Source organism: Pseudophryne corroboree, chromosome 6, assembly GCF_028390025.1.
Source record: "Pseudophryne corroboree isolate aPseCor3 chromosome 6, aPseCor3.hap2, whole genome shotgun sequence".
Classification (NCBI taxonomy): Eukaryota; Metazoa; Chordata; class Amphibia; order Anura; family Myobatrachidae; genus Pseudophryne; species Pseudophryne corroboree.
Genome location: NC_086449.1, coordinates 466962833 through 466989150, shown reverse-complemented (window position 1 = coordinate 466989150; position 26318 = coordinate 466962833). Strand labels below are relative to the sequence as shown.

At 46.7% G+C, this 26318-nt stretch overlaps 1 protein-coding gene across 2 annotated transcripts in view; it reads right to left on the bottom strand.

Moving 5' to 3' along the window:
* AASS (aminoadipate-semialdehyde synthase) overlaps nucleotides 1-26318 on the bottom strand; it is a 255271-nt gene that overhangs the window by 124398 nt on the left and 104555 nt on the right. For both annotated transcript variants that reach the window (XM_063927192.1, XM_063927191.1), the window contains 3 exons: nucleotides 16085-16169; nucleotides 14377-14444; nucleotides 350-496 (listed from right to left, as the gene is read on the bottom strand). In XM_063927192.1, coding sequence (XP_063783262.1) covers nucleotides 350-496; nucleotides 14377-14444; nucleotides 16085-16169 — 300 coding nt within the window. The remainder of the gene's footprint in view (nucleotides 1-349; nucleotides 497-14376; nucleotides 14445-16084; nucleotides 16170-26318) is intronic.

Sequence of the window (26318 nt, the reverse complement as noted above, 5' to 3'; positions counted from 1 at the left end):
AGGCACATAGCTCCCCCGTCACTGAGCACACACCACTACATTAATACATAATCAATGAACACACTTAAAAGGGAGGGGCTAGGGGCGTGGTATATACTGAGTGGGAGGGGCTAGGGGTGTGGCACCCATGGGAGGGCGAGTTCCCCCACCTCTAAAGAACCACTTTAAGCACTGCTCCAGACTTCTAGTTTATATATTTGAGATCCCATAATGAGATTGTCCTATGAAAGACCAGTGTAATTCATTCTGTGCTGCATGTCTACACATAAACCAGCTGCATACTAATAAGCACTTGTGGCTCTTCATAAATGCGTTTTTGTGAATTCTCAGTATCGTCTCATTTTCTTACCTTTGAAACATTACCAGTGCCTGTAAACACAAAGGTCACAGGCCCAATAGATTTCGGCATCAAGCCGAGAGATATTTCATATCCTGCATCCCTCACGGCTTGGACAGCCTGACTGCTGTTTCTGTAGTTATGGGCCATCCCAATGTGCTGAATAAAAATGATTGCATAATCAGCAAAAGGCTTAAGCGTACACTTATAGGAAAACTCAGTGGAATTAGACATTACAATAAAAAGCATTTACTTCCTTCCTATAGTTGTGTCTATTCATTATTCACAAAGCAATTCAAAATTCCAGAGTATTATATTTAATGAATAGCAGATCTTGTGGCACATTTCATTATGTTTATCTAAGGCAAAATGAAAGTTTAGGCTGTTTTCACCACAACAGAACCTTCTCTGTTCAGCGAGAGATTTCATGCAGTCACCCAGGACCAGCTCAAGGGACGTTCACCAGAACAGCCACACAGGGGCACCCTGCAGACTTGACCAACTCCAGGGGACTGGCACTACGGTAGGTCCTATAATACATACCATGGGCTGCCCGCCTACTCTAATAATGCTCTGATGTGGGCGGGGTACACCGATAACTATGTGACCCATCATATCGCTACTGCAGAAGGAAGCGGGTAGGCAGCTCAGATGCAACACAGTGACTGGGCCCAATGCATTAAGCCTTAAAAAGTGAGAGTGGAGACTAATAAAGAGTGATAAATGACCAGCCAACCAGCTCCTGTTATTTTTCAAACACAGCCTGTTAGGAAGGTGATTGGCTGGTCATTTATCACTCTTTGGGGGTATTCGTTTGTAAAGTCAGTTGGGTGTCTGTTTTTTTTCCTATCTAATAGACAGGAAAAAACAGACACCCAACCGACTTTTCAAACCGTTGAATTCCCCCCTTTATCAGTCTCTACTTTTTAAGGCTTAATGCATTTGAGACATGGTCTTACGCCAACTGCAGGTCAGCACTTTGGGATGAAAGCATATAGGGGCACTACTGTCTGTGGGGGCAATGGTATATAGGAGTACTACTGACTGGGGAAACTGGTGTATAGGAGCAATGAAAGGGCAATGGTTTTAAAAATTACGCTCCAAAAATGTATGTGAAATTGAAAACTACAGATGTGACCTCATACACTTTGACTTTAGTCGCACCAAAACAGCCCATTTTGGCATGCCAAGTACTGGGGGACTCTCGCTCAAATGTGCTTTTTATTTGAATGTGCAACCACATGACTTATAGATGCTAGGTGTATTAAGACACATCTGTATACCTACCACCTGCTCCAAGGTCCTTGCATGCATGCATGCATGCATGCATGCATGCAAGCAATAGCACAATACTCAGGGGCTGAGTTGCGCACAATTTAGCCTCAATTGCAGTTGCAATGACACATGAACAATGGGCCTGATTCAGAGCTGGACGCAGTTCATAACGCTGCTACGTATTTGGTCATCCGAGAGAAAAATAAGAATTTACTTACCGATAATTCTATTTCTCGTAGTCCGTAGTGGATGCAGGGAACTCCGTAAGGACCATGGGGAATAGCGGCTCCGCAGGAGACAGGGCACAAAAGTAAAAGCTTTAGGATCAGGTGGTGTGCACTGGCTCCTCCCCCTATGACCCTCCTCCAAGCCTCAGTTAGGATACTGTGCCCGGACGAGCGTACACAATAAGGAAGGATTTTGAATCCCGGGTAAGACTCATACCAGCCACACCAATCACACCGTACAACCTGTGATCTGAATCCAGTTAACAGCATGATAACAGAGGAGCCTCTGAAAAGATGGCTCACAACAATAATAACCCGATTTTTGTAACAATAACTATGTACAAGTATTGCAGACAATCCGCACTTGGGATGGGCGCCCAGCATCCACTACGGACTACGAGAAATAGAATTATCGGTAAGTAAATTCTTATTTTCTCTGACGTCCTAGTGGATGCTGGGAACTCCGTAAGGACCATGGGGATTATACCAAAGCTCCCAAACGGGCGGGAGTGCGCGGATGACTCTGCAGCACCGAATGAGAGAACTCCAGGTCCTCCTCAGCCAGGGTATCAAATTTGTAGAATTTAGCAAACGTGTTTGCCCCTGACCAAGTAGCTGCTCGGCACCACGCAACATATTTACGCCAAATACGGTGATAATGCTGTACGGTTACATCCTTCCTGGCTTTGATCAGGGTAGGGATGACTTCATCCGGAATGCCTTTTTCCTTCAGGATCCGGCGTTCAACCGCCATGCCGTCAAACGCAGCCGCGGTAAGTCTTGGAACAGACAGGGTCCCTGCTGGAGCAGGTCCTTTCTTAGAGGTAGAGGCCACGGGTCCTCTGTGAGCATCTCTTGAAGTTCCGGGTACCAAGTCCTTCTTGGCCAATCCGGAGCCACGAGTATAGTCCTTACTCCTCTCCTTCTTATGATTCTCAGTACCTTGGGTATGAGAGGCAGAGGAGGGAACACATACACTGACTGGTACACCCACGGTGTTACCAGAGCGTCCACAGCTATTGCCTGAGGGTCCCTTGACCTGGCGCAATACCTGTCTAGTTTTTTGTTGAGGCGGGACGCCATCATGTCCACCTTTGGTTTTTCCCAACGGTTCACAATCATGTGGAAGACTTCTGGGTGAAGTCCCCACTCTCCCGGGTGGAGGTCGTGTCTGCTGAGGAAGTCTGCTTCCCAGTTGTCCACTCCCGGAATGAACACTGCTGACAGTGCTATCACATGATTTTCCGCCCAGCGAAGAATCCTTGCAACTTCTGCCATTGCCCTCCTGCTTCTTGTGCCGCCCTGTCTGTTTACGTGGGCGACTGCCGTGATGTTGTCTGACTGGATCAGCACCGGCTGACCTTGAAGCAGAGGTCTTGCTAGGCTTAGAGCATTGTAGATGGCCCTTAGCTCCAGGATATTTATGTGAAGTGATGTCTCCAGGCTTGACCACAAGCCCTGGAAATTTCTTCCCTGTGTGACTGCTCCCCAGCCTCTCAGGCTGGCATCCGTGGTCACCAGGACCCAGTCCTGAATGCCGAATCTGCGGCCCTCTAGAAGATGAGCACTCTGCAACCACCACAGGAGAGACACCCTTGTCCTTGGTGACAAGATTATCCGCTGATGCATCTGAAGATGCGACCCGGACCATTTGTCTAGCAGATCCCACTGGAAGGTTCTTGCGTAGAATCTGCCGAATGGGATTGCTTCGTAAGAAGCCACCATCTTTCCCAGGACCCTTGTGCATTGATGCACTGAGACTTGGCCTGGTTTTAGGAGATTTCTGACTAGTTCTGATAACTCCCTGGCTTTCTCCTCCCGGAGAAACACCTTTTTCTGGACTGTGTCCAGGATCATCCCTAGGAATAGAAGTCGTGTCGTCGGAATCAGCTGCGATTTTGGAATATTGAGAATCCAACCGTGCTGGCGCAGCACTATCTGAGATAGTGCTACTCCGACTTCCAACTGTTCCCTGGATCTTGCCCTTATCAGGAGATCGTCCAAGTAAGGGATAACTAAAACTCCCTTCCTTCGAAGGAGTATCATCATTTCGGCCATTACCTTGGTAAAGACCCGGGGTGCCGTGGACAATCCAAACGGCAGCGTCTGAAACTGATAGTGACAGTTCTGTACCACAAACCTGAGGTACCCTTGGTGAGAAGGGTAAATTGGGACATGTAGGTAAGCATCTTTGATGTCCAGAGACACCATATAGTCCCCTTCTTCCAGGTTTGCAATCACTGCTCTGAGTGACTCCATCTTGAATTTAAACCTTTGTATGTAAGTGTTCAAGGATTTTAGGTTTAAAATTGGTCTCACCGAGCCGTCCGGCTTCGGTACCACAAATAGTGTGGAATAGTACCCCTTTCCCTGTTGTAGGAGGGGTACCTTGATTATCACCTGCTGGGAATATAGCTTGTGAATGGCTTCCAATACTGCCTCCCTGTCTGAGGGAGACGTCGGTAAAGCAGACTTTAGAAAACGGCGAGGGGGAGACGTCTCGAATTCCAATTTGTACCCCTGAGATACCACCTGAAGGATCCAGGGGTCCACTTGCGAGTGGGCCCACTGCGCACTGAACTTCTTGAGACGGGCCCCCACCGTGCCTGAGTCCGCTTGTAAAGCCCCAGCGTCATGCTGAGGATTTTGCGGAGGCGGGAGAGGGCTTTTGTTCCTGGGAACTGGCTGTTTGTTGCAGCCTTTTTCCTCTACCTCTGCCACGGGGCAGAAATGAGGCGCCTTTTGCCCGCTTGCCCTTATGGGGCCGAAAGGACTGCGCCTGATAATACGGCGTCTTCTTAGGTTGAGAAGCTACCTGGGGTAAAAATGTGGATTTTCCAGCAGTTGCCGTGGCTACCAGGTCTGATAGACCTACCCCAAATAACTCCTCCCCCTTATAAGGCAATACTTCCATGTGCCTTTTAGAATCCGCATCACCTGACCACTGCCGCGTCCATAAACCTCTTCTTGCAGAAATGGACAGCGCGCTAACTCTTGATGCCAGTCGGCAAATATCCCTATGTGCATCATGCATATATAGAAATGCATCCTTCAAATGCTCTATAGTCAGTAATATACTGTCCCTATCTAGGGTATCAATATTTTCAGTCAGGGAATCCGACCACGCCAGGCCCGCACTGCACATCCAGGCTGAGGCGATTGCTGGTCGCAGTATAACACCCGTGTGAGTGTATATACATTTTAGGATATTCTCCAGCTTTCTATCGGCAGGTTCCTTTAGGGCGGCCGTATCAGGAGAGGGTAGTGCTACCTGTTTAGACAAGCGTGTGAGCGCTTTATCCACCCTAGGGGGTGTTTCCCAACGTGCCCTATCCTCTGGCGGGAAAGGGTACGATGCCAATAACCTTTTAGGAATTATCAGTTTTTTATCGGGGGAAACCCACGCCTCATCACACACTTCATTTAATTCCTCGGATACAGGAAAAACTACAGGCAGTTTTTTCTCACCAAACATAATACCCTTTTTAGTGGTACTTGTATTATCAGAGATATGCAATACATTTTTCATTGCTTCAATCACGTAACGTGTGGCCCTAGTGGAAGTCACGTTTGTCTCCTCATCGACACTGGAGTCAGTATCCGTGTCTGTGTCTGCCATTTGAGGTAACGGGCGTTTTAAAGCCCCTGATGGCGTTTGAGACCCCTGGACAGGCACAAGCTGAGTAGCCGGCTGTCTCATGTCGTCAACTGTCTGTCGTAAAGAGCTGACACTGTCACGCAATTCCTTCCATAAGCTCATCCACTCAGGTGTCGACTCCCTAGGGGGTGACAACTCTATAATAGGCAATTGCTCCGCCTCCATCTCATTTTCCTCCTCAAACATGTCGACACAATCGTACCGACACACCGCCCACACACAGGGAATGCTCTGATAGAGGACAGGACCCCACTAGCCCTTTGGGGAGACAGAGGGAGAGTATGCCAGCACACACCAGAGCGCTATATATAGACAGGAATACCACTATAAAATGTGCTTTTCCCTTTATAGCTGCTGTTAGTATTAAAACTGCGCCAAATTAGTGCCCCCCTCTCTTTTTTACCCTTTTCTGTAGTGCAGGACTGCAGGGGAGAGTCAGGGAGACGTCCTTCCAGCGGAGCTGTGATGGAAAATGGCGCCCGTGTGCTGAGGATATAGGCTCCGCCCCCTTCTCGGCGGCCTTTTCTCCCGCTTTTTGGTGAGTTCTGGCAGGGGTTAAAATACATCCATATAGCCCTGGGGGTTATATGTGGTGTATTTATGCCAGCCAAGGTGTTTACATTGCTGCTCAGGGCGCCCCCCCCTAGCGCCCTGCACCCTCAGTGACCGAAGTATGAAGTGTGCCTGAGTAACAATGGCGCACAGCTGCAGTGCTGTGCGCTACCTTGTTGAAGACTGATGTCTTCTGCCGCCGATTTTTCCGGACCTCTTCTTGCTTCTGGCTCTGTAAGGGGGCCGGCGGCGCGGCTCTGGGACCGAGCTCCGAGGCTGGGCCTGTGTTCGGTCCCTCTGGAGCTAATGGTGTCCAGTAGCCTAAGAAGCCCAAGCTACCACCACTTAGATAGGTTCGCTTCTTCTCCCCTTAGTCCCTCGATGCAGTGAGCCTGTTGCCAGCAGGTCTCACTGAAAATAAAAAACCTAAAACTAAACTTTCACTAAGAAGCTCAGGAGAGCCCCTAGTGTGCACCCTTCTCGGCCGGGCACAAAAATCTAACTGAGGCTTGGAGGAGGGTCATAGGGGGAGGAGCCAGTGCACACCAGGTAGTCCTAAAGCTTTACTTTTGTGCCCAGTCTCCTGCGGAGCTGCTATTCCCCATGGTCCTTACGGAGTTCCCAGCATCCACTAGGAGAGAAAAGAGGTCTCCTGCTGGAATCGAAGATCTTTGTCCAGCATGCTAAGAAGTAGTATTGTATCATCTGCGAGACCATCGGCCTTCTGAGTAACCCTGATGTTACTCAGATTGGTCCTCGTAGCCCATAAGGCACACTGCCCAGCTCCGCCCACTATCCCTTCCCCCCAACAGCAGCAGCCTGGCAATCAGGAAGTGGCTCAGGGGACACTGCATGTAACAACACAGGACCTGTTCTACACATGCACAGAATGGGTCCTGCACAAGCACCGCACCATTGGAGATGTATGTACACCATCAGGTTCTCTCTTACGTTCTAGAGCACAGGTTCTCAAACTCGGTCCTCAGGACCCCAGACAGTGCATGTTTTGCAGGTCTCCTCACAGAATTACAAGTGAAATAATTAGCTCCACCTGTGGATCTTTAAAAATGTGTCAGTGAGTAATTAATACACCTGTGCACCTGCTGGGTTACCTGCAAAACATGCACTGTGTGGGGTCCTGAGGACCGAGTTTAAGAACCCCTGTTCTAGAGGATACTGGGAATCTATTTAGTACCATGGGGTATAGACTGGTTCACTAGGAGCCATGGGCACTTTAAGAAGTTGATAGTGTGCGCTGGCTCCTCCCTCAATGCCGCTCCTACCAGACTCAGTTTAGAAAATGTGCTTGGAGGAGCCGGTCACGCTTATGGAAGCTCCTGAAGAGTTTTTTTGCAGTTATTTTTCGGTTTATTTATTTCAGGCAAGACTGATTGGCACCAACCTGCCTGCTTCGTGGGACTTGGGGGGGGGGGGGGGGGGGGCAACCTCCTGAAGGGTTAATGGTCCCACCACGGCGAGCGTACATTCCCGCAGCATGCCGCCACCCCTAACAGAGCCAGAAGAGTTTAGAGTGGTGAGTACTAAGCCGGCGTCTTGGTTAGCGGGTCGCCGGACATTATGGCGGCAAGAGGGTACGGAGACGCACGGCTTCTAAACGGGGCGCACTGCATCTCCAGAATCATTACACAGTGCAGACGCACCGCTTCTGAGTGGGCGAACTGAGTCTCAGTACACTGTACACAGTACTACGGCTCCGACTCCATTTTAAGCACTAAATGAGAGAAGCCCGTGAGCCATGAAGGGGGTGGGGCTTCACTATGTGCGGATCCAGCATCTCACCAACGCCATTTTCCCTCTGCAGTGGACACAGACGCTGACTGAGAGGCGCGCAGCTCCTCCGGAGTAACTCCAGATTACCTCAGCGGTACCAGGCGGGGGAGGGAGCGATTATTAGTGTACTGAGTCCCCAATCTGGGTACTCAGTCTGCGACCCTGCTAAGCTTGGCATTAGCGATAAGGGTGCTGTGTGCTGGCTCCATACTACCTCCGTCTCCCTGGAAGGGCTCTTTGTGGGTTATTTGTGCTTTTAACCTTTTCATGTGTGTGTGTGCTGCCACATTTACAAGATGTCAGGCAAAGAGTGTGCTTCATGTACGGCAGAGTGTTCCTCTTCCCCAGGGGGCTCACTACTATGTACTCAGTGTAGTGTACCTCCACAGGCTAGCGGGACTGAACCAGCATGGCAGGATTCCAGTAGAGAAATTAATTCTTCTAAAATTGTCCCACAGTGAGAGACGCAATACTTAAGACAGTCTGTGGATGAGTTTATGAACAGAGACTCAGTCCCCAAACCAGCGTCTCAGGCCCCTACCATTTGTCCGCAAAAACGTACTCTGGCTCATATCCTGCAGTCTGACTCTGATAATGAGGGGTCACACATGGAGGAGGGGGAGGTGGACTCAGAGGAGGGGGGGGGAGGGGCGGGATGCTGCTCTGTTGCTGTCACGGAAAATAGTATTGCCTGTCCCTGGTGCAGCCTCCCTGAAAGACACGGCTGATCGTAGAATTGAGACCACACTCAAATCTTTGTACATAGCATGCGAGTGGATCACTAAAGCCATTGCTAAATGGTCAGGTAACCTAATTGAGGAGATAGATTCCTCATCTAGGAAGGGGGGGTGGGGGGGGGGGATTGTTTTACTCCTGCAACATATACAGGACTCTACGGACTTTATGGTGGAAGCCATAAAAGAAATGGGCTTGCTTAGTGCACGCACCATGGCTATGGCAGTGTCAGCACGCAGGGGCTTATGGCTACACCAGTGGACTGCTGAAGCGAACTCCAGGAAAGGCGTGGAATGCCTACCCTTCACAGGAGAGGCCTTATTTGGAGATGAACTGGATAAATGGATCTCCAAAGCTACTGCGGGCAAGTCCACATATCTTCCTTCCGCAGCTCTCCCAGTCAGGAAGGCCTACTCAGCTTCCAATATGCAGTCCTTTCAGACAGCCAAGTTTAAGAGCAAAACCAGAGGTTCTTCTACAGCCACCAGAGGTGCTAGAGGTAAAACCACGCAAACCAGCAGCTGCAGGTTCTCAGGAACAGAGTTCAAGCTCTGCTTCCTCAAAGCCCTCAACATGACGGTGGACCGCGATGCCTGGAAGACTGGTGGGAGCCCGGTTAAGATTCTTCAGTCACATCTGGACAAGTTTGTGCCAGGATACTTGGGTCATAAATCTTATTTCCCAGGGCTACAGACTGGAGTTCCAGCAGCTCCCACCTCACAGATTATTCAAATCAGGCTTCCCAGTTTCACAGGAGGCAAGTATAACTTTACAGAACGCCATTCAGAAACTGGGGCAGACTCAGGTTATTGTTCCAGTTCCACCTCATCTGCAAAACAAGGGGTATTATTCCAACTTGTTTGTAGTACCGAAACCAGATGGTTCGGTAAGACCGATTTTGAACCTCAAGTCGTTGAACCCGTACTTACAAGTGTTCAAATTCAAGATGGAGTCTCTGAGAGCGGTGATCTCAGGTCTGAAGGAAGGGTAATATCTAGTGTCTCTGGATACCAAGGATGCATACCTTCACATTCCGATCTGGCCGCCTCATCAGGCTTATCTACGGTTTGCACTGCAGGACTGTCACTACCAGTTCCAGGCCCTTCCATTTGGTCTCTCCACGGCACCTAGGGTGTTCACCAAGGTGAAGGCAGAGATGAGGTTTCTCCTCCGCAAACAGGGGTGAACATAATTCCACACCTGAACAATCTTCTGATAAAGGCGCTGTCCAGGGAGAGGTTGTTGGACAGTATTGCCCTCTCAACCCGACTACTCCGGGATCACAGGTGTATTCTGAACCTTCCAAAATCTCACTTAGAGCCAACAAGGAGCCTTCCATTCCTGGGAATGAAACTGGACACAGAGTCACAGAGAGCATTCCTTCCATTGGAAAAGGCATTGGTAATCCAGTCGATGGTTCGGGATGTCCTGAAGCCAACCCGGATATCGGTACATCTATGCATTTGCCTTCTGGGGAAAATGGTAGTCTCTTACGAGGCACTTCAGTACGGAAGGTTTCAAGCAAGATCCTTCCAGCTCGATCTGTTGGACAAATGGTCCGGATTGCATCTCACATGAACCAGGAGGATTCGTCTGTTGCCAAGAGCAAGGATTTCTCTTCCATGGTGGCTTCAGACGTCTCACCTAATTGAGGGTCAATGGGTCGGGATTCAGAATTGGATTCTACTAACCACAGACGCAAGTCTCAGAGGTTGGGGAGCAGTCACCCAGGGGGTGAAGTTTCAGGGAAAATGGTGAAGTCAGGAAGTGGTCCTTCCAAACAACATTCTGGAACTCAGGGCTACATAAAACGCCCTTCTGCAGGCCTCATCTTTTTTCAAGATCAGGCCATTCAGGTCCAGTTGGACAATGTGACGGCGGTAACGTACAGAAACCGACAGGGCGGAACGAGAAGCAGAGCAGCAATGTCAGAGGTGACAAGAATTCTCTTCTGGGCAGGAAAACACGCTGTGGCGTTGTCAGCGGTCTTCATTCCGAGAGTAGACAACTGGGAAGCAGACTTCCTCAGCAGACAACCTGCACCCGGGGGAGTGGGGACTTCACCTGGAAGTGTTTAGGTGCTTGACACGTTGGTGGGGATATCCACAAATCGACATGATGGCCTCTCATCTCAACAAGAAGCTCAAGCGGTATTGTTCCAGGTCGAGAGGCCCACAGGCAGTGGCGGTAGACGCTCTGATGACTCCATGGGTCTTATCAGATGGTGTACGCGTTTCCTCCACTTCCTCTGATACCAAGATTACTCAAAAGAATAAAAAGGGAAAAGGTTCAAGCAATACTCATTGCTCTGGACTGGCCAAGAAGGGTCTGGTACGCAGATCTTCTAGAGATGCTACTCGAAGATCTGTGGCCTCTACCTCTTCGAGAGGATCTTCTGCAACAGAGCCCATTCGTCTTTCAAGACTTACCGTGGCTATGTTTGACGGTATGGAAGTTGAACAGCTGATTCTAGCCCAGAGAGGGATCCCTGACAAGGTTATCCGGACTATGATCCAAACCAGGAAGGTGGTAACGTCTAAACGTTACCACCGTATTTGGAAGAAATACGTCTCTTGGTGTTAGAGCTGAAAATATTCTGCGGTGGAATTTCATCTGGGATGTTTACTGCTTTTTCTGCAGTCAGGTGTGGATGTGGGCCTACGTCTGGGCTCCATAAAAGTCCAGATTTCAGCCTTATCCATTTTCTTTCAGAAACAATTGGTTTCTCTCCCTGAGGTCCAAACGTTCTTGAAAGGTGTTCTGCGCATTCAACCTCCCTTTGTGCCTCTCGCAGCGCTGTGGGATCTAAATTTAGTGCTGCAGTTCCTCCAATCAGACTGGTTTGAACAGTTACAGGAGGTAGACGTAAAATATCTTACGTGGAAGACCGTCACACTGATCGCCTTGGATTCAGCAAGACGTGTGTCGGAGCTGGGGGCGTTGTCTCACAAAAGCCCCTATTTAATTTTCCATGAAGACAGAGCTGAACTCAGAACTCATCAGCAATTTCTTCCTAAAGTGGTGTCTGCGTTTCACATCAACCAACCTATTGTGGTTCCGGTTGTTACAGACACCTCTACTACTTCAAAGTCTTTGGATGTTGTAAGGGCTTTGAAGGTGTATGTAAAGCGAACAGCTCGTCACAGAAAATCGGACTCGCTGTTTGTTCTTTATGATCCAGTAAGATTGCGCGCTGGATCAGGTTTACTATCCAGCATGCTTATTCTACGGCAGGATTGCCGGTTCCAAGAGCTCTACAGGCCCACTATACTAGGTCGGTGGGTTCTCCTGGGCGGCTGCCCAGGATGTCTCGGCTTTACAGCTCTGCCTAGCGGCTACTTGGTCAGGTTCGAACACGTTTGCTAAGTTCTACAAGTTCGATATTTTGGCATCTGAGGACCTTCAGTTTGGTCAATCAGTTCTGCAGGAACCTCAGCACTCTCCCACCCGGTTTGGGTGCTTTGGTACATCCCCATGGTACTAAATGGATTTCCAGTATCCTCTAGGAGAAAATAGAATTTTAATTACCTACCGGTAAATCCTTTTCTCGTAGTCTGTAGAGGATACTGGGCGCCCTCCCAGTGCTTCGTACTTCCTGCACTGTTACTTGGTTAAGTATCGTTGTTTGGTTCAGCTGTTGCTGTTCCTGTTTTAAAGTTTGGTTAGCATGTCTTTCCTCTTGTGTCATGTGTGCTGGTTCGGAATCTCACCACTATCTTTTTATATCCTTCTCTCAAAGTAGGTCCGTCTCCTCGGGCACAGTTTCCTAGACTGAGTCTGGAAGGAGGGGTATAAAGGGAGGAGCCAGCGCACACTATCAAATTCTTATAGTGCCCATGGCTCCTAGTGGACCAGTCTATACCCCATGGATTCCCAATATCCTCTATGGACTACAAGAAAAGGATATTTTCATACATCTCCAAACTAGGCCCAATGTGGATATTCACCCATATGTTGAGTTGTATGCATCTATACGGCCACACCTCCCCAAACCATCTGCATGTGAAAACTCATCCTAATCAAAAGCACATACATATGTGTATGCACTACTCAGTACAGGGCCATAAGTAGGTGTGTGCCAGTGGTGCCTGGCACACAGCGCAGATGCGCTGGAGGTGCAGGACCACCGGCAACACCCGCCTGGCTGCTCCGTCGCCGCCCGCATCCCCCCGCCATCACCAGGCGGCGTGCCCGGCTACCCCTCACAAAGGTAGCCGAGCAGCACTGCAGCTCTCCCTCCCCATGTGCTGGGAGAGATGACATCTCTCCCAGCCCGCCCCCAGTCCACCCACAATGCCCTGCGAAGAGCGCAGCGTAGGGCGGGAAGAAAACAGAGAAGAGGAGAGGCATGCCGGCTGGTCACAGGTGAGTATGTCTAACTCTCTCTCTCTCTCTCTCTCTCCCTTCCCTGCCATACTGGGGGCAGGCTGGGAGAGATGTCTTGTAGTCCGTAGAGGATATTGAGAATCCATTTAGTACCATGGGGTATAGACTGGTCCACTAGAAGCCATGGGCACTTAAAGAATTTGATAGTGTGCGCTGGCTCCTCCCTCTATACCCCTCCTTCCAGACTCAGTCTAGGAAACTGTGCCCGAGGAGACGGACATACTTTGAGAGAAGGATATAAAAAGATAGTGGTGAGATTCCGAACCAGCACACATGACACAAGAGGAAAGACATGCTAACCAAACTACCTGCCGTACTGTGTAAGAGGGGGCGATGCCGTTTTTCTTGCACACAGCACTAAAATGTCTAGTTACGGCACTGACTCAGTATACCATGCAGTACTGTCTACACGACCAGTCCTCGCTCAACTTAGCCTACATGCGAGCTCTTCAGTGCCATCCAGCTACAGATGTGTCCTCAGACACCTATCCTCAATACGACATGCAGCGCGAGTAAGCTGCGTCGAGCAGTATAGCATCTTGTCACCAGAATGCACGTCTTAATTGCAATCGGATGTGACGGAACTGCTTTACAAGGCTGCACCGACTAATCAGAAAGGAGACATTTGTATTTGTATATCTGTGTGCGATCAAGTAGGAATCTATATATGAACAACAATGGTTCTTGGCAGTGAAAAAAAAGCTGCAGACGCTGCATCATGGCAGTTCGTATAAAGGGTCAGACTCCGTCACACACAGATATACAAACCTGTTGCATATCAAATTAATCATTGCAGTCTCTTGAAGCGGTTTTGCCTCACTGCATTGCCACCAGTGGTGCCAGGAGGGGGTGGAATGGGTCCAAATTACCCGGGCCAGGGCTGCTGGAGGGTCCCGGGTCCCATACCTACCGCAAGTATACCTGTGCGTGTTGCCGGCGGCGCCATCTTCCCGGTGATATCTTCGGGGAGATGGTGATGCACATAGAAAGCAAAGACTCTCTGCTCTCTAGTGGCCAGCGTCATCTTCCCAAATATCACTGGGAAGATGGCACTGGCCAGAAAGAAGGTACTCGCTTCCTGATAATGTAAGGTATGAAGAGTGTGCCCTCGCCTGCACCACCCCTCCCCTTAAAATTGCGCCCCCGCAATTATATTATTGTGTCAGAATTTAATAGTAATGGGAGTCACAATGACCCTTCTTTAAGCCCCGCCTCCCCCTTTAACGTGGCCTGGCGTGGCTCTCTACGTCCCTGGTTGAGACTATGATATAGTTGAATTTAGCAGCTTCTATACACACACACAATCCTTTTCACAATACTTTTTAATTTAAACAGGACTTTCTATGAGAACAAACACTTAAACTGCAAAACACTTGCAAGATATGAAATAGTTTAAATTTCCTATGTAAACTTACCATAAAAGGAGTGTGATGTCCCAGTGCGAGGAATCGCAAGCCTAAACCATGAAGCATGTTGATTATTCCTGAAAGGAGGCAGTAAGTATGTGCATCAGTTAGATACTAGAATTTGCCTCACACTAACAGTAGCAAGACCAGGGTTTTATTCATTATGTAGGTTTCTTATTTGGATTAAGGACACCTACACAGCAACTACCATTTCACATTTTGTGCATGGTATCTGACCTTATGAGGCTCCTACATCTGCAATGAATTGCCCCAATTCCCCATTCCGCTGCTTCAGGGAAATCCAACATCTTGCAAATCCCCGATTCGCTGATTCCAACCAAACAAATAGATCGGGGCCAGCGAGTCAGATTTTTAATATGATGAATTTCCCAGATTCCCTGATGGATCGCTGATCATTGATATTCGCCGATCTGCAGTTTTGATCAGCGGAATTGAGTCACAAAATCACAGCACAGATGTAGGAGTCTCATTACTTGTGTCATAGGCAATCTTTTCTTGAGCCCAGGTGCAGCCCTCCTGGAAATAGCCAGCCCCTCCAAAACACAGTGTTAAGGGTACAGCAAGTAAAATTATTATTGGTATCACTGTTTGGGACACATGACCCTGCAATCATAGGTTCACTACTGCTGCTATAAATCAGTTATTGCTAGTGCTGGGACTGTATAATCTTAAGGGCATACCTCTCGGCTGTAATATAATAACTGCAGATATGACTGTATAAAAGGAGTTAGAACAGTGGCTGAAGATAGGAATAAAGGACCCAAACCTCCTACTCTGCCTACAACAGTGGTAGTCAACCTCATACACTTTGAGAACAGCATTAGGCAGCCCACCTTTCAAAAGGGCCTCACATTACTACTACATTTCAGCAGTAAGTTGAAATCAATTCACTTAAATCAATGAAAACAGACACATACCAATGGGTTTTTTAAACATACATTCGAAGCTACAACAACAACAACAAAAAGAGAGCCAAAGCAAAAAAAAAGCAAACAGAGTGGTTATTGTTGATAACATCACCTTTTCCGGTTGTGACACACCATACCGGCGGTCAGGGTGCCGGTGGTCACAGGACCAACACCGGCATCCCGACAATGAAAAGTCCGACAGGGGACAGGGTAATTATTTTACCCCTCCACTGTCCACTACCCTACCCTTAACCATGGCGGCTAGGGCTAATCCCCCCCCCCCCCCCAACCCACCCCCAAGGCATAACCCTAATCCCCCACATGCCCTTATCCTAAGAATCACCTCAATACTTACCTTAGGGATGTCAGCGGTCGAAATCTGAGTGGTGTCAGGATTCCGCAATCGATCACTTGACCGCCGGCATCCCAACGGCCGGGATGCTGATTGCATGCCCCTTTTTCCAGTTTTCAACAGTCTGTATACATAGGGGTATATTTACTAAAGGTCGACTTTTCATCCAACTGAAATTAATGTTGCGCTTCACAGAATAAAACACATATGTACTTACATTTAAAAATGTATATAAAAAAAAATCATATGTTTGTAAAAATGTGTTATAGCCCCTGACACACAATATCAATTTAGATTGATTTTACAGTAATGCAAATCAGTGAAAATCAACATCTAGTAAATATTCCCTGCAGTAATTATATCCAGGTGGTAACATGCACATAAACTAGAATATGGTTAATTATCTGTTAACAACTTGGAAAATCATAAAATGTACCTGCCACACCAGCCCATTGTCCAAAGGCCACTACTCGCATTCCTCTATGATCCACCATTTTCTCGTAATCAATCAGTCGAATTTCCTTTAAAAAAACAAACAAACCAATATGCTTGTAATAGGATATTAACAAAATCCATTTAAAAAGGGGAAAAGAAAAGAAAAGAACAGATCAGCATGCCCGAGATGGTCAGGGACCGCTGATTGCTATGAAACTGCAAGTGATTATTCAACATAGCCTAGTCAGCTGATGCCAGTAACTTGGAAACTATGCGAATAGCCTGTGCAGTCCTCTCCTTATTCCAGTTGTACAATTGACGTGTGAATAAAAAAAGGCAATCAGCAATGGCTGATTTAATATTGGTGGCTGAAAATGTGTATGCCTTATAGTAGCCGCACACATGTTGACCACTCACAGATGTAATTGTTATTCTGCCAACTTAAGCATGCCTCCCATCATTGTTCCTATGACAAATAAACACAATGTGTGCACACTGCTGGGGGTGCAAAGAGGTTGGAATTATGGTCATACCATGTTGGGGATAAGCCACAACAGTGGTGTGTGTGAAGCTCTACACACCTGTAACATATGTGCTGTACCCACTCATCCTGGTAAGCGGGCAAAACCTCCCAACATTCATGGTAGTTAGGACAATCTTCGACTACCGGGATAACTGGGGAACATGCCTTATGTAGTAACTGTATATACAGTATGTTTACTATAGTGCGGGTTTTTAGAATTGGAGATGTTTCCCATAGCTACCAGACTCTACCTAACTTATCTAGCCCTTCTAGAGGATAATAGCTAGAATCTGACTGGTGCTATGGGCAATGTATCCAATTCTAAAAACCAGCACTTTAGTAAATATACCTCTATGGGTGGTATTCAAATGATATATCACGCCCAATCTCCTTTCTAAAGTGATCCCCATTATCGTGCATATCACGCCCATAGTAATCCGTTTTAGCTGCGTAACGCGTTGAGTGCCCTCGCTACCGTGGGGGTAGCGGGCTGAAATTATTATACCACGCCCGTCAGCAGAAACAGAATGGGTGTGGAAGGGGGTGAAAAGAATTGAATACCGCCCTATGTGTTAGTTGTCTGACTGTGATATTACAGTTTGACAGTTCAAGTGCTAACATGCTGAGAAAAGTTTTTTTTTTTTTTTTAAATACAGGGGTAATGTAACTGAAAGTGCATGCCTGCCTGCCTGTCCAATCCCCCTGTACTGTACACCACTAGAACATAGAGTCAGAGACTTCTCCATCTCAGTAAAAATGTATAATGGTCGTCATGGGGGAGTTTGAAACACTTTTTTCTGCTTAACGGAGTTTGTAATGTCATTCGGGCAGAGTCCTCTTTACCGTCTGTTTGTTACCAGTGTATGTTTGTATCACGATCCCCTCAATGTACAGCGCTATTATAATATAATATATTATATAGGAAAACCACCTCAAACATACAGCCAATGTCATTAAGAATTATCTTCAGCGTAAAGAAGAACAAGGAGTCCATGAAGTGATGATTTAGCCCCCACAGAGCCCTGATCTTAACATCGAGTCTGTCTGGGATTACATGAAAAGACAAAAGGATTTGCACAAGCCTACATTCACAAAAGAGCTGCAGTTATTTCTCAAAGATGTTTGGAACAACCTCCCTGCTGAGATCCTTCAAAAACTGTGTGCGAGTGTACCTAGAAGCATTGATGCTGTTTTGAAGTAGAAGGGTGGTCGCACTAAATATTGATTTGATTTAGATTTCCCTTCTGTTCATTCACTCTGCATTGTTAATTGATAAACAAAACTATTAACACATCTATTTTTGAAAGCATTCTTACTTTGCAGAATTTTTTTCCACACATGCCTAAAACTTTCGCACAGTACATATATATATATATATATATATATATATATATTTATTATTTTATTTTTTTTAGTATACATGAAGGACACACATATATTGAAGACAGAAAATCATTGTAAAAATGTAGAGAGCTCTGTGACCCCTATACCTGGTCAAAGAAAAAAAAAAAATCAAATGTGACTGTGTACATACAATGGCCCTCATTCCGAGTTGTTCGCAGCAGTTCCTCGCATACGGCAAAATTCCGCAAACTGCGCATGCGCGAACGTTAAACTGCACGTGCGCACAGGGAGCGATACGGCGCTTGAGCAAAATTACTAACTGAAAATCTGCTCGTACTACACCACCAAAAACAGGGAGTGACGGAGGCGTGACAGAGGCTCGGCTTCGCTATCTAACGAAATGGGCGTGAAAGTGGGCGGCTAGTTTGGGAGTATGCAACCAGCAGTAGGCGTGTTTTTAGCAGAAATGCGTATCCGATGGTAAAATGTACACAAATGTTCGCTATCTTGTCGCAGCCGAGGAGTAAGTCTGCAGTTACTCTGCACTTGCGAAGTACTGTTACAAGTGTGTCTGCCATAATTAGCAATTATTTTGCAAATTAATTCACCTGTTGTCCAATTACTTGGCAAACACTGCTCTGCCAAAATACTGCAAACAGCAATTGTCTGGACACATAACATTTTTATTGTTAGCACCTATAAATCTGACACGCTAACAAATAATGCATTATTTATTTTATTTGCAAAATAATCATTGATGTTAAATGCATGTTGTAATTATTTCTTTAATACTAGCAAATGCAATAAAGTGTGAATAAACCAACTTCTAAACTACATCAGCTAAATCTGTTTTGTGAGTCTATATTATTCTTCGTTTAAGAAATAAATCTGTAATCTTCGCCTTATCATGTATTTTGTTTGAATATTGTTTTTTTTTTTTGTTTGTTAATTTATAAGAAATTTTACATAGGTAAATTGTGTTATTTTTATTTTATTTTATTTTTTGGCTTGTGCATCTGTTTACATTACAAATGACACAACATATGCTCCTAAATGTCAATAACTTTGTGACTTTGTGCAGCTGATTGTTATTGAAAAATGTGGTGAGTACACAGATTGTAACAATTACTTTTCAATAAGTGTTTGTGTGTGTATGTGAGCGTGTGTGAGTGTGATTGTGAGTGTGTTTGTGTGTGTGTGTATGTGAGTGTGATATTGTGTGGGGTTTTTTTCCTTCCGCTGGTGCGAATTACCGCTAATGCGAACTGTACCCAGTGTATTTAACATTAATGCACACATATCAATAAAGTTTATTACAGATGACACCATCAATTGACAAACAATCAAATGGCTGCATACACTATAAATATATGCCCATGTATGGAAAACGCCATTGGCACCATGCGCGCAGCTGCTTTTACCCGACAGGAGCTGCGCCTGCTAGTCGCGGTAATGGACCGCCGCGAAGGGCCCTTTATCCCAAATAGGGTAAAGCGCGAGGCCTACGCGGAGGTCCGCCGCTTATTGCGAACCCGCGCCCGGAGCAGGAGGAGCATTATCCAGCTAGAGAGGCGCTGGAGCGACCTCCGCAGGCGCACGCCGGACCTGTTGGCCATACAAATACGCCAACAAATCCGCAATAGACGAAGACGCAGTAAGTTTCACATTACATTAAATAACACAGATAATGTTAGCAGAATCTTTTAATGCAAAGACTGCATATTTTCACTAATAAGTTATATAGTGTGTAAATTAGCAGACTGTCAATGTACTATTGTAGAGCAAACATTACAGTGTGTGTGGTTATGGCAAGCAGTACTGACTGTGCTTGTGAAACTGATGTCGGTGTACTGAGTTGGTACACATGCTAGCGGCTGGACCTAATCACTTTATATGTCTATTTAACATGCTCACTAACAATGTTTGATAAACATTATGTTTTGAAAACAATACAACCTAATAAACTAATTATGACATATGTCATTCTAGGGCAAGCCCAACGGCGAGCAGTGGCTGGCAGAAGAGGACAACACCCTTCTCCGGCCCACTCCCCCTCTCCAGCCCAATCCCCCTCCTATTCCCAATTCCCCTCTCTGCCCCCCTCCCCCTCTGTGTCCCAAACCATCTCTCCACCACCCTCACCCTATCTTTCACAAACACCCTCTGTAACCTACTCCCCCTTCCATCCTCTTTCCCAAATGGACCCTCCTTCCCATATCCTGACTCCTTCCACCATCCAGCCACCATCCCCCATGCAGCCAACCACCCCCATCCAGTCGCCATCCCCCAGCCAAACCCCCTCGCCCCCATCTGAATGGGCAACAGAGGCCCCGGACCAACTTCAGGGAGGTGGTGAAGTGGCAGAGTAAAGTAAGTTCAAACACATTTTTACAAATGGTTAAATAGTATTGAACGACACATTAAAATAATTGCATTGTTGTACTGTGGCCAATCTTTTGACAAGGTTAAATGCTTATGTGGACAGGTCTGCATGCACAACACGGTTTGTATGTGAAACATTATATGGCAAACATTTAGACCTGAGTGGAATTTTGTGTGTGGTTAAAATTTTAGAATAGTGCCTGGTTAATGCAATATTTGCACATTAAAGTCGCAGGAGTCTATTTGTTAGCCAGGCTAAGGACACAATGATTTGTGTTGTGAAAGTTACACTCAAAAAATTATTATTTAAAAAAAAACAACCTGTTTCACCTTATTTAGTAAGGCAGGCTTTCAGGGAGTGTGGGCATGCTAGGATATGTTGTCCTTCTGAAGATGTTGATATGTAGTGTGATGATGCAGGGCAAACACCAAAAAAGACAAGTCTGCTTCACTCCAGATGTGAATGAATCCCAGCATGGGGTTACATTTACTAAGATGGGAGTTTTATTCAAGATGGGATGTTGCCCATAGCAACCAATCAGATTCAACTTCTCATTTATTTAGCACCTTCTAGAAGATATGTGGAATCTGATTGGTTGCTATGGGCAACGTCCCATCTTAAATAGTACTCCCATCTTAGTAAATGTACATCATGGTGTGGTACACTTTTTAAATTTTTAATTTAACAATAACAAACATTGCTGAGCATGCTTGTGTGTTGGTATGCTACTGTTTTAACATTCAAACATCCATGATGTAGTCCCTTTGCCATTAAAGTGTGCTTTGTGGCTTGCTTGTGTAATAGGTAATGTGAGTAAGTTTTTATTTTTATTTTTGCTCTTCATATCAGATGGTGCAGTTGGAGATCCCACAAGCCTGCCTGGCATCCTTGCCAGCCTAAAGGCAAATTTGCAGGCCATGCTGGCCGATGTTGACCGGCTGCAACAATTTTTTTTAATTGAAAAATATTTTTTATTTGTTCAAAAAAAAAAAAAAAAATTGTTCACAGTTAAGCGGTTGTTGTGTTTTTTAATGCAATAAAGGAACAGCATATTGCCGAGCAGAAATTGGTTACCTTACAAAAAACACACATCAAACTTACGATTATTAATCTTATTATTTACAAACAAACAAATTATGTCAGTTAGGAGCTTATTGTTTAGAAAAACATGTAAACATATATTCACACACTACACCTCCACACAAAAAATAAGATTTTACTCACCGGTAAATCTATTTCTCGTAGTCCGTAGAGGATGCTGGGGACTCCGTAAGGACCATGGGGAATAGACGGGCTCCGCAGGAGACTGGGCACTCTAAGAAAGATTTAGTACTACTGGTGTGCACTGGCTCCTCCCTCTATGCCCCTCCTCCAGACCTCAGTTAAGGAAACTGTGCCCGGAAGAGCTGACATTACAAGGAAAGGATTTTGGAATCCAGGGTAAGATTCATACCAGCCACACCAATCACACCGTATAACTTGTGATAACATACACAGTCAACAGTATGAACAACAGAGCATCAGACAAACCTGATGCAACTATAACATAACCCTTAATTAAGCAATAACTATATACAAGTAATGCAGAAGAAGTCCGCACTTGGGACGGGCGCCCAGCATCCACTACGGACTACGAGAAATAGATTTACCGGTGAGTAAAACCTTATTTTCTCTAACGTCCTAGTGGATGCTGGGGACTCCGTAAGGACCATGGGGATTTATACCAAAGCTCCCAAACGGGCGGGAGAGTGCGGATGACTGCAGCACCGAATGAGCAAACACAAGGTCCTCCTCAGCCAGGGTATCAAACTTGTAGAACTTTGCAAAAGTGTTTGAACCCGACCAAGTAGCTGCTCGGCAAAGCTGTAATGCCGAGACCCCTCGGGCTGCCGCCCAAGAAGAGCCCACCTTCCTTGTGGAATGGGCTTTTACCGATTTTGGAGGCGGCAAGCCAGCCGCAGAATGAGCCTGCTGAATCGTGTTACAGATCCAGCGAGCAATAGTTTGCTTTGAAGCAGGAGCACCCAGCTTGTTGGATGCATACAGGATAAACAGCGAGTCAGTTTTTCCGACTCCAGCCGTTCTGGCTACATAAATCTTCAAAGCCCTGACTACATCTAGTAACTTGGAATTCTCCAAGTCACGAGCAGCCGCAGGCACCACAATAGGTTGGTTCAAATGAAAAGATGACACCACCTTTGGCAGAAATTGCGGACGAGTCCGTAATTCTGCCCTGTCCATATGGAATACCAGATAGGGGCTTTTACATGACAAAGCCGCCAATTCTGACACACGCCTAGCCGAAGCTAAGGCCAATAGCATGACCACTTTCCACGTGAGATATTTTAACTCCGCGGTCTTAAGCGGCTCAAACCAGTGAGATTTCAGGAAACTCAACACCACGTTAAGATCCCAAGGTGCCACTGGTGGCACAAAAGGGGGCTGAATATGCAGCACTCCCTTTACAAACGTCTGAACTTCAGGTAGAGAAGCTAGTTTTTTATGAAAGAAAATGGATAGGACTGAAATCTGGACCTTAATGGACCCCAATTCTAGGCCCAAAGTCACTCCCGACTGTAGGAAGTGAAGGAAACGGCCCAGCTGGAATTCCTCTGTAGAGGCATTCCTGGCCTCACACCCAGCAACATATTTTCGCCGTATACGGTGATAATGTTTAGCCGTCACGTTCTTCCTAGTCTTTATCAGCGTAGGAATAACCTCATCTGGAATCCCTTTTTTTTTTTTACTAGGATCCGGCGTTCAACCGCCATGCCGTCAAATGCAGCTGCGGTAAGTCTTGGAACATACAAGGTCCCTGCTGCAACAGATCCTGCCCTAGAGGCAGAGGCCATGGGTCCTCTGTGAGCATTTCTTGCAGCTCTGGATACCAAGTCCTTCTTGGCCAATCCGGAACAATGAGTATTGTTTTCACTCCTCTTTTCCTTATGATTCTCAGCACCTTGGGTAAGAGAGGAAGAGGAGGAAACACATAAACTGACTGGAACATACACGGTGTCACCAGTGCGTCTACAGCTATCGCCTGAGAGTCTCTTGACCTGGCGCAATACCTCTGTAGCTTTTTGTTGATGCGGGATGCCATCATGTCCACCTGTGGCAGTTCCCACCGACCTACAATCTGCGCGAAGACTTCTTGATGAAGTCCCCCCACTCTCGGGTGGAGGTCGCGCCTGCTGAGGAAGTCTGCTTCCCAGTTGTCCACTCCCGGAATGAACACTGCTGACAGTGCTCGTACGTGATTCTCCGCCCAGCTAAGAATTCTGGTGGATTCCGCCATCGCCACCCTGCTCCTTGAGCCGCCTTGGCGGTTTACATGAGCCACTGCGGTGATGTTGTCTGATTGGATCAGCACCGATTGGTTGCGAAGCAGGGTCTCCGCTTGACTTAGGGCGTTGTATATGGCCCATAGTTCCAGGATATTGATGTGAAGGCAAGTCTCCTGACTTGACCACAGCCCTTGGAAACTTCTTCCCTGAGTGACTGCCCCCACCCTCGGAGGCTTGCATCCGTGGTCACCAGGACCCAGTCCTGAATGCCGAACCTGCGGCCCACGAGAAGGTGAGTACTCTGCAGCCACCACCGGAGAGACACCCTGGCCCCGGGGGATAGGGTGATTAACCGATGCATCTAAAGATGTGATCCGGACCACTTTGTCCAGTAAGTCCCATTAGAAGGTCCTCTCATGGAATCTGCCGAAAGGAATGGCCTCGTATGATGCCACCATCCTTCCCAGGCTCGAGTGCAGTGATGCACCGACACCCGTTTTGGTTTTAATAGATTCCTGACCAGTGTCACGAGCTCCTGAGCTCTCTCTATCGGGAGATAAACCCTTTTCTGGTCTGTGTCAAGGATCATGCCTAGGAGAGGCAGATGAGCTGTAGGAACCAACTGCGACTTTGGAATATATAGAATCCAGCCGTGTTGCCGTTACACTTCCAGAGAAAGTGATACGCTGTTCAGCCACTGCTCTCTTGATCTCGCTTTTATGAGGAGATCGTCCAAGTACGTGATAATAGTGACACCTTGCTTCCGCAGGAGCACCATAATTTCCGCCATTACCTTGGTAAATATATTCTCGGGGCCGTGGAGAGACCAAATGGCAACGTCTGAAATTGGTAATAACAATCCCGTACCGCAATTCTGAGGTACGCCTGATGAGGTGGATAAATGGGGACATGAAGGTATGCCTCCTTTATGTCCAGAGTCACGATAAAAATTCCCCTTTCAGGCTTGTAACGACCGATCTTAGCGATTCCATCTTGAACTTGATCCTTTTCAGGTATATGTTCAGGGATTTTAAATTCAATATGGGTCTGACCGAACCGTCTGGTTTCGGGACTACCACATGGTCGAATAATAACCCCCTCCTTGTCGAAGGAGGGTAACCTTGACCACCACCTGTTGAAGATACAATTTGTGAGTTGCAGTTAACCCTGTTTCCCTCTCGTGGGGGGAGGCCGGCAGGGCCGTCAGTGAGGAGGCATCTTCTCAAAGTCCAGCTTGTATCCCTGAGACACAATATCTATTGCCCAGGGATCTAACAGGGAGTGAACCCACTTGTTACAGAACTTACGAAAGCGTGCCCCCACCGGGCCTAGCTCCGTCTGTGGAGCCCCAGCGACATGCGGTGGATTTGCATAGAGGCCGGGGAACTTCTGTTCCTGGGAACTAGCTGTGTTGTGCAGCTTCTTTCCTCTGGCCCCGCCTCTGGCAAGAAAGGACGCATCTCGGCCTTTCTTGTTTCTTTGTTCGAAAAGCTGCATTTGATAATGACGTGCTTTCCTAGGCTGTGCAGGAATATAAGGCAAAATATCCGAATTACCAGCTATAGCCGTGGAGACCAGGTCCGAGAACCCTTCTCCACACAATCCTCAGCCTTCCATATGCCACTTAAGTTGGCATCATCTGTCCATTGCATATTCTACAGGACACGTCAAGCAGAAATCGACATAGCTTTGACTCTAGGACCCAGTATACTCATGTCTCTTTGGGCATGTTTGAATATATATATATATATTATATATATATATATATATATATATATATATATATATATCTCTCTCTCTCTCTCTCTCTCTATCTCTTAAGACAGCATCTTTAATATATATATATATATACATACCTCTCTCTCTAATATATATATATACATATCTCTCTCTCTCTAATATATATATATATATATATATATATATATATATATATATATATAGATAGATAGATCGATCATGTATGGCCCGGCACTCCTCCTCTGAATATAGCGCCCCGGTGCCCTCAGCAATATTAGTGGATAGTCAGAAAAAAGACTGTGGCACTCAGGGTCTTGTATAAGTATAAAGATGTATTAAAAATACATAGCAGAGAACATCAACGTTTCGGGGTATCTAACCCCGTTGTCAAGATGTGAGAGAGTGAAAAAAGTGCTGTGGGTGACTTACCTATAAAGCGAAGAAACCCGCCAAACCGCCAGTGAGTGACCGTCCATGTTCCCGGTGCGCAGAGCGGTGCTGTGTGATGACATGCGTGCGCGGCTCGTGATGACGTGGCTGCTCCGTTGCTAGGCAGCAGTCGGGACGCCGAGGATGGGATGCGTGCACGTGACCTGGGCATAATAACAAAGATCAGTGCAAAGCGACCACCCCAGGACCCTTAGAAAGACATAGTAAAGGCATCTAGAGTAACATGAAAAACAACCAATCCTGACAATGAAGGAAAAAAGGGGAGAGGGGGGGGGTTGTCCAATTCCTCCTCCAGGAGGTCAGGTTGACTGTTGATTCGAGCTGCCCTCATCATTTGGGATCTGGGAAGACCCAGTTTCAGTGATTGCGGGTGGTGGCTATTGGCCCGCAGGAGAGTGTTTTTGTCGGTGGGTTTATTATATACACTGGTTTGTAGACTGCCCGCCTTGATGGCAACCTGGACATCCAGGTAATTAATGGATGACATGGACCAGTGAAAGGTGATTTTGAG